This window comes from Cottoperca gobio, chromosome 15, assembly GCF_900634415.1.
Source record: "Cottoperca gobio chromosome 15, fCotGob3.1, whole genome shotgun sequence".
In the NCBI taxonomy this organism is placed as follows: domain Eukaryota; kingdom Metazoa; phylum Chordata; class Actinopteri; order Perciformes; family Bovichtidae; genus Cottoperca; species Cottoperca gobio.
The window spans coordinates 17,231,279-17,245,148 of NC_041369.1; the positions used below are offsets into that span (position 1 = coordinate 17,231,279).

The 13,870-nt window shown below is 42.2% G+C and overlaps 2 protein-coding genes across 3 annotated transcripts; one reads left to right on the forward strand and one right to left on the reverse strand.

Annotated features, from left to right (window-relative positions):
• Positions 1-74: 74 nt before the first annotated feature.
• Positions 75-7,352, forward strand: dis3 (DIS3 exosome endoribonuclease and 3'-5' exoribonuclease). Its single transcript, XM_029450214.1, has 21 exons — positions 75-638; positions 1,089-1,246; positions 1,497-1,693; positions 2,260-2,333; positions 2,506-2,673; positions 2,810-2,977; positions 3,201-3,314; positions 3,426-3,563; positions 3,713-3,859; positions 3,956-4,072; positions 4,164-4,265; positions 4,469-4,533; positions 4,707-4,791; positions 4,929-5,056; positions 5,373-5,459; positions 5,564-5,720; positions 6,055-6,269; positions 6,435-6,603; positions 6,733-6,891; positions 6,988-7,110; positions 7,281-7,352. Exons 1-21 carry the CDS (start codon positions 420-422, stop codon positions 7,347-7,349), a joined length of 2,859 nt encoding a protein of 952 aa, XP_029306074.1. The 5' UTR covers positions 75-419; the 3' UTR covers positions 7,350-7,352.
• A 1,709-nt stretch (positions 7,353-9,061) lies between these two features.
• Positions 9,062-13,863, reverse strand: bora (bora aurora kinase A activator). 2 transcript variants are annotated; one of them, XM_029450464.1, is made up of 12 exons: positions 13,727-13,863; positions 13,288-13,442; positions 13,032-13,138; positions 12,505-12,550; positions 12,317-12,395; positions 12,137-12,181; positions 11,967-12,023; positions 11,586-11,860; positions 11,211-11,373; positions 10,464-11,041; positions 9,920-10,060; positions 9,062-9,769 (listed from the first exon to the last, which is right to left on the reverse strand). In XM_029450464.1, exons 2-12 carry the CDS (start codon positions 13,435-13,437, stop codon positions 9,749-9,751), a joined length of 1,662 nt encoding a protein of 553 aa, XP_029306324.1. In that variant the 5' UTR covers positions 13,438-13,442; positions 13,727-13,863; the 3' UTR covers positions 9,062-9,748. The 2 variants fall into 2 exon arrangements, with proteins under 2 accessions (XP_029306324.1, XP_029306323.1); XM_029450463.1 differs by lacking the exon at positions 13,727-13,863 and having other exon boundaries at positions 13,288-13,665.
• Positions 13,864-13,870: the final 7 nt, after the last annotated feature.

The window sequence follows — 13,870 nt, forward strand, 5'->3', positions numbered from 1 at the left end:
TCGTTATAATGCACAGAGCATGCAGTACCTCCTCCGAAACATAGGGGTCGCTATAGAATTAAGTGCTTTTTATTAACCCGGCCTCTCTGCCTTCTTCAGCTTTGTTTTCATTGAACAAGCGTTAGATGGACAACTAAAAATAACCCCTGAGTTTTAAATTATTTTACAAAAAAAGCGTAAAAGAGCGTTATATTTTAATGTATAACTTGTGTATTAATTTGTGATATGGTTTCTAAATAGAGATTAACATTCAAGGTTAATAACAACCTGAAATCTGACTTAACGTGTTTATCAAACTCTGGGAAGGTTTTGTTGGCCCACTGAGTTAGTTTACACATGGGCAGCTAACTCCTTGCTTGTAATCAAATGGTAGGACAAAAACATTGGGTTTGAACCTTTTTGAGGACTTTTTCGTCATCATGTTGAAATCTAAAATCTTTGTAAAGAAGACCCGGGCGGGTGGGGTGATGAAGATAGTGCGTGAGCATTATCTGAGAGATGATATTTGGTGCGGAAGCGAAGTTTGCGCTGAATGCAAACAGGAGTCCGCGGAGCTGCAGAGAGACGCGTGCATTGAGAGCAACCTGTGCACTTATCCACATTATGTGATCCCTGACACGAATGTGGTGCTGCATCAGGTAACAAATGTCTCCCATTTCACCTGGATATCTATTTTATTTGTGTAGCTTACTGAAACAAAAAGGGTATTTTGATCATCAGTCTGATATGATGTATCCAGACAGATTTGTAGCCCCAGTTTGTGCCTCTCATGTGTTGTGATAATACAGAATCATCTTCTGGTTATTGTACTGTTCATATTTTTATTTTCACACTGATAGGCTATATAAAAAATGTTGTGTGTGTATTCACATGACTATAATATTAGTGTTGTTGAACAATTGCAGTTCAGGTCTAACATAAATGTAGACTCAGGTAGATAAACCATGATAAAGTGCCCTCTAAGGTCCCCTTCCAGTGAAGAAACATGTTAAAGTGTGTTTTTATTCACACCCATACAAACTTTGCACCTGATTCTCAACCGCGTGGACTTTCTTTAACCGTATGCTTACAATTTCTGTGTCCTGCAGATTGACGTGTTGGAAGATCCTGTGATTCGTAATGTGATAATCCTTCAGACTGTGCTGCAGGAGGTACGCCACCGCAGTGCACCAGTCTATAAACGTCTGAAGGACATCATACATGAGAAAGAGAAACACTTCTACACCTTTACCAACGAACACCACAGGTACAAAGACACCCCTGAACCTTTTTACTGCTTCACAACATCTTAATTACACGATAGTCAAATGTAAAAGTAATCAGTGACAAAGTACATGGGACAGTTGAACACCGTTACCTTTTTATATCTCCTTCACACAAAGATCTCCTTATTAGACCTCGTTCATGATGTACATTTGCTTATCAAAAGCTTGACAGATTTTTTTTTCTTGCTCATCAGCCTAACACCTTCATCCTTATCATTTGTATTCTTCCAGAGAGACATTCATTGAACGTGAACCGGGGGAGAGCGCCAATGACCGAAACGACCGTGCAATTCGTGTGGCGGCAAAGTGGTACTGCCAGCACCTGAAGACGTCAGAGTCCGACGCAGACGGACTAAAGGTGGTTCTCCTCACCAATGATCAAGGGAACAAGCAGAAGGCAGAGGAGAGCGGCCTGCTGGTGTACAGATGTAAGCGAAATATCATGGGACACAGTAGCAATTTGTGAAATGGGTCATTCCTCCAGAAATCAATCACTTTCTGACCTCACCACTTTCGATTTTAACAAATCTTTTTTGCTACATGTTAACTTTCAGTTTATGAGAGAGTGTTATATTGTGGGGTTTTTTTTAGGAAGATTTAAGGACAAAAAATCACCTCATTTTCATATTTATTTATTTTAGAACAAAAGCATCGACATTGTGGATAACCTTGTTTGTTAGCTTTACGATGAGAAGATATCTGCAGATGAGATGAGTTATCTGGTCATTCTGCTGAATCAAACCACTCGCATAGTTTATAATGTAGGAAAAATAAAAGGGATACTTACTTCGAAACATACTTTCTACCATGACTTGCCGACACAGAGGGTTAACAGTCACTCTGATTTAACCACCATCCATTTTCTTTAATTCGTTCAGCAAGTAGAAGCCGCGATAGGCCTCCTCAGTATTTCCTGTTGGATGCTTGCATGCTTTTGAACGGCATCATCTGTATTTACCACTTAGTCTCAAGCGTTTATTCACTTACCTTCTAGGTGAAGAGTACATCAAGAGTCTGATAGGGAACCCTGAGCTTGTGGATCGTCTGGCTTTGTCCAATGATGACAAGGTAAACACTTTTTTTTTTTTTTACAAAACACAATTTTGTACCATTTCCATATAGAACTCAACGATATTTCCACACTGTGGAATTTGTATCTGTATCTCCGGTTTGCGCCCATGCCTTTTCTTTGTGCGTTGTGTTTCTCCTTCCATCGATCTCTTTTTCTTTCCTCTCTCAGAATGAGATCACGAGCAGTAAGCTGTTATTCCCAGAGCACCTCCCTCTGTCCAAGATCCAAGCAGGAATTAAGAGTGGCTCTTTCCTCCAGGGCACCTTTAGGGCCAGCAGGGACAACTATCTGGAAGCCACAGTCTTTATCCAGGGAGATGGGGAAGAAAGCACAGAGGTGTGTGTGTGGGTTTGGGTGACAATTACTTTTGTTGAGTTTCCAATTAAAGGAATTACTACAAGTTTAATTGACTGTCAAATAGGAAAGTCCATGCAAATTTAAAAAATCGCCGTCCCTTTCGGCTTTCTGGCAGATTCTCCTCCAGGGTCTTCAGAACCTCAACAGAGCAGTGTACCAGGATGTGGTTGCGGTGCAGCTGTTGCCGCGCGATCAGTGGGTGGCGCCTTCCTCAGTCGTGCTGCAGGATGAAGGCGCAGCAAAGGACGATAATGAGGAGGAGGAGGATGAGGAGGAGAAAGCGGTGAATATGGGTTTGACTAAAAGGAAGAGTTATTGAACTGGCTTTGTCTCGGCTCACAGTTTCTTATAGGCTAAATTAAATTCTGCAGGGTGTACACTGGTGTGGGTGGACAGTATCTGGGTGCTGGGCTTTACAAAAAGAGACACGCAGTTGAATGACAACCCCAATGTGGCCTTTGTAGCCACAGTATTTCAATGACCTCCTTGTTCCTGTGTGTGAGCAGTTGAGGATATCGGCAGCTGAAGCAGCAAGGAAGCCCACAGGAAAAGTAGTGGGAATCATCAAAAGGAACTGGAGGCCATTCTGCGGCATGCTCAATGCCTCCCACATTAAAGAGGTAAGTGTAGCCGGCTCTGTAATACCACATGTTTGTCTTAGACTTCAAACTGTCGTGCACTTCCTTGCCTTTTACCCTCAGCATTGATTCGCTCTCTCTTTTTCCGCACAGTCAACCCGCCATCTTTTCACCCCGGCAGACCGCCGCATCCCGCGCATTCGCATTGAAACACGTCAGGCATCCACACTGGCAGGCCAGAGGATCATGGTGGCCATCGATGGCTGGCCCAAACACTCCAGATATCCAAATGTGAGTTGGAGCTCAGATATGCTCCTTCTCTATTAAAGATTACATTCTACATATGAAGCCACACTTCTCTAGCATGACACGTTAATAATATGCACAAATACGCCAGGTGTGTCCGTGGAGAGAAACCAGTGTTTTTTTCTCTTCGTTAGGGTCACTTTGTGCGCAGTCTGGGAAGTGCAGGTGAGAAAGACACGGAGCAGGAGGTGCTGCTGCTGGAGCATGACGTCCCCCACCAGGCCTTCTCTCAGGCTGTGCTCAGTTTCCTTCCCGAAATGCCGTGGGCCATCACACCAGAGGTAATGACAGCTTTTCTTGAGATGCTTCACTCAGCACATACAGTATGTACTGTATATGTCTGTGTGTGTGTGTTAATGTTGACGATTGTGGAACAGGAAATGGCGAGGAGAGAGGACCTGAGGAGTCTGACGGTGTGCAGTGTGGATCCTCCTGGATGCACAGACATAGATGATGCTCTGCACTGTAGAGAGCTGGACAATGGAAACGTTGAGGTACGCAGACTGGACACGTACATTATAAAGTTGAAAAATATCTCTGGTTGCGTTTCATATGAGCCTAAAGTATTTTATTTCTTTTCTGTAGGTGGGCGTCCACATTGCTGATGTCACTCACTTCCTCAGACCTGGCAACGCTTTAGACAAAGAAGCTGCGAACCGGGGCACGACTGTGTACTTGTGTGGCAAAGTAAGACAAACACACACTGAACTGAATTCAGAGATCTGATTTTTGAGTTTATATTGTTGGATTTTGGAGTCGTGAGGTGAGGAAGGCGTGGATGAGTGTTTCAGGGGCTGAGAGGAGATTTTAGAATTTGATTCATAAAAAAAACAAAAACACTTATTTTGACTCCAAAAAACTAAAATAATGAAAACATTTGTGTCCATCAGAGGATCGATATGGTTCCTGAACTGCTCAGCTCCAATCTTTGTTCTCTACGCTCCAATGTGGAAAGGTGAGGACAACAGATGTACACAAACATGCACTCTCACAATAATCAATATCATCAATGCTCCTTCATTACACAATATATTTCAGTGAATAAATTAATAATAAATTACTGATTTTTAAAAGAAGTTAAATTAGTCTCTTATTCAATTTGTCCTTCTTTTGTTTTTTTTTTACCAGGCTGGCTTTCTCGTGTATCTGGGAGATGAACCACAAGGCTGAAATTCTTAAGACCCGGTTCACAAAAAGTGTCATTAACTCCAAGGTATAGTACAAATGTACAATGACGTAATGTGTGAATCAAATGCATTGAAAGTAATATTACTACCACCTGCTTAAATGATCTATTTGAAAGACAGAACTGATTTTTAAGCACTTTTGTGGATCCTTCTTGTTTTACAGGCCTCTTTGACGTATGCTGAGGCCCAAATGAGGATTGATGACACCACCATGAAGGATGATACCACCAACAGCCTGAGAGCTCTCAACAAACTAGCCAAAATCCTCAAGAGATACAGGATAGAGAAAGGGTAAGCACTGGGAGTGTGGAGTAGTAGAGGCAGTAGATAGATTTACAAATAGATTTACAAAATGTAGAATGGTGCATCCTAATGCTATGGTTAGAAAATTCTATTGGTGTGAGTTTTCATTGGTCTATATATGCATCAATTGTCTTCAACATCAGGAAACATGTATTCCAGTTGACTGACAACTTTAGAATACAGCTCAAAAAGCGTCTGTACAAGCAATAATGAGATCTGAGGAAAGAATCAAGAATGCAGTTTAGTTGCTCATAAGCTGGATTTAACATGAATTGTGTTTTATGTTGCGTTTGATATCTTTCAGGGCGCTGACACTGTCATCCTTAGAGGTCCGATTCCACATGGACAGCGAAACCCACGACCCCATTGACCTCCAGACCAAAGAACTCATGTAGGTAACCCTCTTCTCAATCTCAATCTCATTTCTTTGTATTACTTGGAATGCGTCATGCTGTTCTGGACATTATGCAAATAAACCCATCTCTTGGTTATCAGGGAGACAAACTCCATGGTCGAGGAGTTCATGTTGCTGGCCAACATTTCAGTTGCCCAGAAGATCTACGATGAATTTCCAGACTGTGCCATGCTCAGGAAACATCCGGCACCGCCTCTATCTAACTACGACATCCTGCTCAAGGCTGCAAAGTCCAAAGTGAGTGGAGATGGATCGTCGTGCACAGAAGTTGCTCTGGTTTTTTCTCCAGCTGATTTAATCAATTTGCCTTGTTATGAATAGAGGATGTCTCATTTAAACCAAGGTGAATGAGAATGGCAACATAGTCTCCTTATCAGCCTACATCTATGGGGGAACTTTTATTGTATGCTTTGAACAATATCTCTTCTGGCAAATGTCCCAAAAGATGCTGCACACAGACAAGTTGCTACACAGCTGGGCAGTACCGTTCTATCATGGCCTCCACATTACTTATATAAAATAAACCATGCTCATGATTTTAAGATGTAAACATTTTCCTTTTCCTTCCCAGGATGTGGAGATCCACACCGATTCGGCCAAGGCTCTGGCTGACTCCCTTGACATGGCCAGAGTGGAAGGCTTCCCGTACTTCAACACGCTTCTGCGCATCTTGGCCACTCGCTGCATGATGCAGGCTGTCTATTTTTGCTCCGGCATGGACACCGATTTCCACCACTACGGCCTTGCCTCGCCCATTTATACACACTTCACGTCGCCGATTAGGAGGTATGAAAACAGACGTTCTTCACTTCTTGACTAAATGTGTTGGGTCTAACCCGAACAAAGACGAGCACAATTGAGAAACAACTAAGCGCAGTTCTTTCTCACAACCTTATGTCCTCCATATTCTTTCCCTCTCCCTCCACTGTCGTCGTCTGATCTCCTGCCAAGGTACGCAGATATTATAGTGCATCGCCTGCTGGCAGTGGCCATAGGCGCAGACAAGACCTACCCAGATTTGATGGATAAACAAAAGCAGTCCGCCCTCTCCAACAACCTCAACTACAGACACAAAATGTCTCAGTATGCACAGAGGGCATCTGTGGCCTTCCACACACAGGTGAACACCACACACTGGTTTGATTTCATCTAAAACACCCACTGAGGATATTTTTGGTTTGAGTATAAAAGAGAATCAAACGGACCCCACTGCTTATTCACGCTTTTAATACGACTGATCTCTTTCCAGTTGTTCTTCAAGAGCCGAGGCATACTGAACGAAGAGGGATTTGTTCTGTTTGTGAGGAAGAACGCAATCATCGTACTCATCCCAAAGTTTGGCCTGGAGGGAACGGTCTTCTTCGACACCAAAGACAAGGCGGCCCCACACCTTGTGTTTGATGAAGATGTAAAAACACAAGTTGTTTTTGTTAATTCACCACTGATCAGCTAAAACCATCAGAGGATGCTATACTTAAAATATCTCTTGTGTATGTGTGTTTAGGGCCCCACTCTGAAAGTAGAGCAGCACACCTTCAGCATATTTGACAGGGTGAAGGTCACCATCAGCCTGGACGCCTCGAACATTCAGCACCAGAAGATCCGCATGTCTCTGATCGAACCTGTGGTAAGGCTACATTTACATCTTTAATTTAAGCCCAACAGATTTGTCTTGTCCACCATCAGCATTTAGCTTTGCTTGAGGAATGTTGACATGTTTTCTGGATGTCCAAATAGGAGTATTTGTTCTATTTATTCCAAACTACCAGCCTTTCAAGTTAATGGTCTTTCTTTTAGATCGCTGGTGTGAGTGTTCCAGCCCCAGAAGTTGAACCACTGGCCAAGAAACCAAAACTGGACCGCTGATGCCAAAGTAATTCACCTGAACCACCAACTGATCCTCCAGTTTAAGAAGCAGTTTGATGCGTTGACAGTTAACTGTTTTGTTTTGAGCACGTGGGCCCATTTTAATAAATGTACCAGTGAAACTACACGGCACCAACCTTACATGTGCAACGCTGCTCTTTCATATGAAACACTTGTTGGTATAGTAAAGGACCGGCACTGCAAGTCATAAATGCAGTGTAACTCATCAACATGTAATAACTAAAGCGACTTAATCATTAGTTTTTTTTAATCCATGTTTTGTAAACGACAGCAGGAATCGTAATCTGTAAAAGTACTTGTACAGAAAGTGGTTCATAACAGTGCTAACCCCTTTTCTACAGTTGTGAACATCAAGATTGAGATTTGTCACAATGTAATTAGTGATAAATGTTATTGAATTATTGTGAGCCCACCCTGAGTATTGTCTTATTTCTGGACCAAGCATGAAGTCAAAATACATATAATACAATACAATAATACAATACAGGTACAGCTCAATAAATTAGATCGTGGAAAAGTCAGTTTATTTCACTAATTCAAAAGGTGAAACTCATTATATGGATTCATTACACAAAGTGAAATATTTCAAGCCTTTATTTGTTTTAATCTTGATGATTACGGCTTACAGCTAATGAAAACACAAATCAGTATCTCAGAAAATTAGAATATTGTGAGAAAGTTCAATATTGTAGACTATTGCTGTTCCCAGAGTGCGGTATCCAAACATATCCATAGAAAGTTGAATGGAAGGAAAAAGTGTGATCGGAAAAAGTGCACAAGCATCAGGGATAACCGCAGCCTTGAGAGGATCGTCAAGAAGAGAAGAAATTTGGGGGAGCTTCACAAGGACAGAGCGGAGAGTGGAGAGCCACAGAATCCAAGATGCTTGAAGTCCAGTGTGAAGTTTCCACAGTCAGTAATGATTTGGGGAGCCATGTCATCGGCTGGTGTTGGTCCACTGTGTTATCTCAAGTCCAAAGTGAACGCAGCCGTCTACCAGGATGTTTTAGAGCACTTCATGCCCACACTGCCAAAAGTACTAATGCCTGGTTTAATGACCATGGAATCAATGTGCTTCGATTGGCCTGCAAACTCACCTGACGTGAACCCTATAGAGAATCTCTGGGGTAATGTCAACAGGAAGACGAGAGACCCAACTATGCAGACGAGCTGAAGGCCGCTATCGAAGCAACCTGGGCTTCCATAACCCCTCAGCAGCGCCACAGGCTGATCGTCTCCATGCCACGCCTGCATTGATGCAGTAATTCATGCAAAAGGAGGCCCAACCAAGTACTGAGTGCAGACACATGAACATACTTTTCAGAAGGCCGACATTTCTGTATTAAAAATCCTTTTTTTATTGGTCTTATCATATTCTAATTTTATGAGATACTGATTTGTGTTTTCATTAGCTGTAAGCCGTAATCATCAAGATTAAAACAAAGGTTTGAAATAATTAACTTTGTGTAATGAATCCATATGAGTTTCACCTTTTGAATTGAATTAGTGAAATAAATAACTTTTCCACGATCTTCTCATTTATTGAGATGTATCTGTATATTGTAGAAACACCAAACTCAAAAAAAACAACTCTTCACGGCAGACAAAGAATTAAAGTTATTTTAATGTGACAACGATCCAGCCCCTGCTTTTTAAGTATATATATATATAAAAAAACAAAAAAAAAACGCGACTCATTAGGCTTTTAATTCGCTAGTGGCATTATGTGTCTTATTCAGGAATAAATATTCTGACAATCCTAAATAAGATCCACAAGTAACCTGAATTTTTTTAACAATTAATTCAATACAAGAAAAATCTCTCATAAAACCATCATGATAAACTGTTTTATAAAAAGATAAATACAGTACAAATCTGATGTCATCTGAAAGTCGGGATCCATCAGGTCGAACATGTCAGCACAAATAAAACTGAAACGATGACATCAGCATAAATCCAGCATTCGAGGAGGTTCCTGTTGTGCAAGTTTGATACAGAACATTTTTTTCTTCTTCTCCCTCGTCACCGCAGCATCCAGTACTGCAACAGTGGCCTGATAAGTATAGCTTTTCAGTGTGTTACAGTGGGAATGAAAAGTCTTCTCCCCTCTAACCTGTGATAAAACATGCTATGGTCGAGCGATTGCTTTCAGTCTGACAACTTGAACTTTAAACCTTTTAAAAAATAACCACTTGTGAAACCCCTCAGTTCATACTGCATTTAACCGTTGACCTCATGCACCCGAACCAAATTAATGCAACATTAATGCTTAAAAAAAACAAAAAAAACATTGTGTAAACTTTGTTGTATTCGATTGCAAAAGAATCATCTTAAGCTTCCACTGGAAGAGGAGTCTTTAAACGCATCAATCAGATGGCTCAGTGGTGAGGGTAAAATACCTGGAAAATAAGAAAAGTACTTTTATTGGAGCGTAAATGTAACTAACAGACACAAAGATAGTGTATTTAATAAGTGTCGATACTGTAATAGATCTAAAAGACAACTCGCGTAACCACAAGCCTGTGTTTGTGTGTAAAGGGTTAACTTACCTTTACTTTAGTGTGTCGAGTGAGTTGGAAGGCTTCTTCTGCCAGGTTTGAACTGAAGGACTCTTTGCCATGACAGTCTGAGCTGAGGCCATCTATAAGACTGGCGGTGCCTGCTGAGGTAGTGTTGTACCCGCTGTCCACCTGAACACGTGCAAAAAGCAGTCCATTACATATATTTAGTTAGACAAACGTATCAAGAATTCTTTGTGTGACAAAAGGGACATTTCACCCCAAAAACTGTAGTTCTATTTTATCAATCGAGATTGTTTTGGCGTAAGTTACCGAGTGTTGGAGATATCGGGGTCGTGATTTTCTGGAAAGAGACATTGCTGTTGAGTTTTTCAAGCCGAGTGTCAACTAGTTCCATTATAGTCGAGAAAAGGCAGACATTTCTACAGCCGATATCTCCAACACTCTGCAGCTCGCACAAAAACAATCTACAAGGATAAATAGCACGACTGGAAAGAGGAAATATGCCCCCTTTAAATGTGAAACAAAGAAAAGAACAACGTCGCTCTGCCTGGATGAGATTGCTCACACGAACCTGCATGCTGGAATCGTAGCGTATGCTGCTTCCCTCTGCCAGAAGGGACACAAACATACGAGAGCTTTCTGTTGCCGACACATTGCCCATACGAGAGCTGGTCAGCAGTCCCGAAGGCAATCCGCCTTCCTCCTCCTCGTCCTCCAACCTCCCTCCCATCTCGGTCTCCTTGCCCTCCTCCATTTTCACAGGTTCCATAGGATCCAGGCTCACTCGCTCAGGTTCATCTGGGTGGCGAGTGTCGCGGGTCAGGGGTGAAGATGGATCCAGCTCCATAGGGGGGAGAGAAGAGGCGATGGAGGAGGGGGAGAAGGGGAGTTGGTCCTCAGTCTCCTGATAGTCTTGGAGCTTAGGGTTGAGGATCGGAGAGATGAGCGGAGGGGAGGCCCAGCAGCGGACTCTGGGTCGGGGCTTTGGTCTGGCATTGTGCTGGGGCTCATTGTGGCAATGGGGCTGTTTTGGGGAGCAGCTACGGATCGGAGAGCAACCCTCGACAAATGGACTCACATTGCAGGGAGGGACATTTATGTCCAGGGGGACGCAGTGCGGAGTCAAATTGCTCGGCTTCTTCCTCTCAGCTAAAGAAAGAAAGAAGCGATTCAGATTAAGTGTCAAGGGAAGCGTGGCTAACGTCACCACAGTGTCTTTAAAAACAAATCTTGTACAGTAAAACCCCATCATAAGAAATTGGGTTTCTTGTCCCAATTCGGCTTCATTTTGGTGTAAATTAGAAAACAAATAATCTACCTGAGCCTATGGGTGTACGTGCTGCATGTGAAACAATAGGAGAAATTGTGGGGGAGACGAGGCCAGCAGGAGACGACCTATCGGGGAACAGAGGACTGGTGATGCTGCCGAGGCTGCAGTCCCGGAAGCGGCCATGCTGGATGGGACTGGACGAGAACTGACCCTATAATAAAAAAGACAAGGCAAAGACATGTTTGTTTAACAGTGTCAATTTAAGGAGGAGAAAACTCTAACTCTGTTAGTCGTGAAGTTTCGCTACCGCTTTTGAGCATGAACAAAACCTGCCGTACTCCAACACTAAAAAGATGAATAAAATTAACAGAAGATGGATTATCAAAAGAGTTATCATTTGCATCCCTACACGTCATTACTCACCGTAGAGGGAGTAGGAACCGACACGCCACAGGACAAAGGAGAGGAGAAAATAGACGCTTCTCCCTCAGAACCTGCAACCCCTCCGAGAGCTCCCTCTCCTCGGTTCAGAGAAAGCCTCCCCTGCGCGGTTTGGATTCTCTCTGGGCTTGGTGGGCTGGAGCTGTCAGAGCCGCTGTAAGTGCCCTGGCCATCGAGGAAGAGTTTTCGTCTCAAGGAGGACGAACTGAGACTTTCCTGCACAGCATCACCTGTTTCCTCGTAGCGGTAATAATCCCCTGAGAAGAGGGAAGAAAGAAAACGGACAAAAGAAGTTGACTTCATGGTGAAACACTCTTTTAGAACAGACTGATTTGACAGTGCAGACATTTATTACAAGCTTACCTAGTATTTTCTCCAAATCAAAGGCCAAAGGTAACGAAAGAGTCGTCTGACAAGCAACTGTAAAAAAAAAAACAACGAGAGTTCAAAAACAAGTTAGTAGATGCTGCAGGAAAGTCAAAGAGAACTGTTTGTAGAAAGTTATATCAAAGCCTCTCAAAGAAGAAACCAACCTGAGATTCTTTCTGGCTCCTCTACAATCATTGCAGACTTAGAACCTACAAGTACAAAGACACAATGTAGTAACATGAACTGCTAAAACAAATTTTAAATAAAGGCAAATACAGGGCAAGTAATGTGGCTATAAAAGACTTTGTAGAGTTAAAAAGTAATAAACCATAAGATAAACTTACTTTTGGTATACATCTGAGGGCCTTTACGGGTGTCTGGTGCCGCCCAGGGCGAGGGCACGATGGCTCCTTTGGTGAAAAACTTTATTGGGAGAATGACAAATGACATAATTACAAAATGAATCAATAAATCATCAATATGTTAAAATCTCTATCATTAAACAATATTATTCATTTGATTAGTCCCATACCTGCTCAATAGCATTCTGACGCTTTTCCTCAATGTCAGTATCCATCCTTAATATTTGGTAGAAAAAAAGATGTCACTTATTTGGAATAAGACATTTAAAATTGCGTGCGACTTTCTAGACCCAAAGCGCTAGATTAAAACCACATTGCAGGAACAGACGACAACATTTCCATCAGGTGTCATTAAGAGCAGGTTTTTTTTTTTAAAAAGGAAGTTTTTCTTAAATCTAAAAAGGAGACTGAGCAGTCGAGTCGAGGGGCACTGCAGCAGAAGGCTCTGTCGCCCATAGTGCAGCAGAGTTGATGGAGAATAGGAAGGTTACTTGAGCGACGTGGGAGGGTGTGTACGTCTTATCAGCTTTGATGGTTGGCGTGAGGATTTTGTACTCAACACAGGCGTGAACAGGAAGTTCATACAACAGCATGGGATAAGTTAAGATGGTTTTACCCTCGTCAAACTATTTAAGTTGTCACAAAGTCATACTTGTAACCTACACATCTATGACGACTATTGTGTTCCAGTACATACCTTGTCTGGCTGAGGTAGAATGACTGTCGCTGGATTTCCTCCTGGTCTATGTGTACTGGGAGAAGACTGGACATTTCATCAATTGACCAGTTAAACTTGGGTGGAGTCTGATGAAGTGAATATAAGACTAGATATTAGTGGAGCAAAACGTGTGGACATAATACAGCATTTAGATACTTTCAGTAAGAGATGTGTCAATGTCAGCAGTAGGTCTAAAATATTTGAGGTGAAGAGTGTGAGGCGTGTTTAAACTTACAGTTTTGCAAGGCTTGGACTTGAAGACAGATGGACTTGGTACCAGGGTTTCCCGGAGGTGGTGGTAGTCATTGGGACTCTCAAAAGGGTTTCTTACTGAAGGCCTGCCTGGAGTCTCAGGAGTGACCTGTAGCTCAACATGGTCCCCCATTTTAGCTGGAATATTCAGCATAACGGAAAAGGACATTACAGACATAAAATTGACAAGGAGTATTCCACACAAACAACTGCCCCTAATGTGTTGTATTGTAAGTTTAGATTGGTACGTTAACGTTAGCTACATTTCCCTGTTTCTATAGCGTTAAGTAACGTTAGCTGTAGCGTAGAAGGTATTTGGTCACACGTTTCCTTCTGCTTCTCTTTAGTAACACGCCACTTTACTTAAATATAAAAAGAATATTTAAATATTAGCTAGATAACGATCTGCCGGTGGTACTTACAACTGTTAATGAGCCAGAACTTTGAATACACAGCTAAAATCAATCTGCATTGAGGAGTCGACAAACAATCAGCAGCGAGAATGTTCAAACGTTTATTTCAATTTCGCCATAAGATCCGCTAGCCAATAGAAACGCTGCAGGAAG

What these genes read in the sequence shown, in the direction of transcription:
- dis3 (XM_029450214.1), top strand. Translation starts at nt 420, where the DNA reads ATGTTGAAATCTAAAATCTTTGTAAAGAAGACCCGGGCGGGTGGGGTG. An exon ending in CTTTGTCCAATGATGACAAG is followed by an intron (nt 2,334 to 2,505) that starts GTAAACACTTTT and finishes TTCCTCTCTCAG; the next exon opens with AATGAGATCACGAGCAGTAA. An exon ending in AACACTCCAGATATCCAAAT is followed by an intron (nt 3,564 to 3,712) that starts GTGAGTTGGAGC and finishes TCTCTTCGTTAG; the next exon opens with GGTCACTTTGTGCGCAGTCT.
- bora (XM_029450463.1), bottom strand. Translation starts at nt 13,482, where the DNA reads ATGTCTGTAATGTCCTTTTCCGTTATGCTGAATATTCCAGCTAAAATG. An exon ending in GTCAGAATGCTATTGAGCAG is followed by an intron (nt 12,396 to 12,504) that starts GTATGGGACTAA and finishes CTCCCAATAAAG; the next exon opens with TTTTTCACCAAAGGAGCCAT. An exon ending in TGATTTGGAGAAAATACTAG is followed by an intron (nt 11,861 to 11,966) that starts GTAAGCTTGTAA and finishes CCCTCTTCTCAG; the next exon opens with GGGATTATTACCGCTACGAG.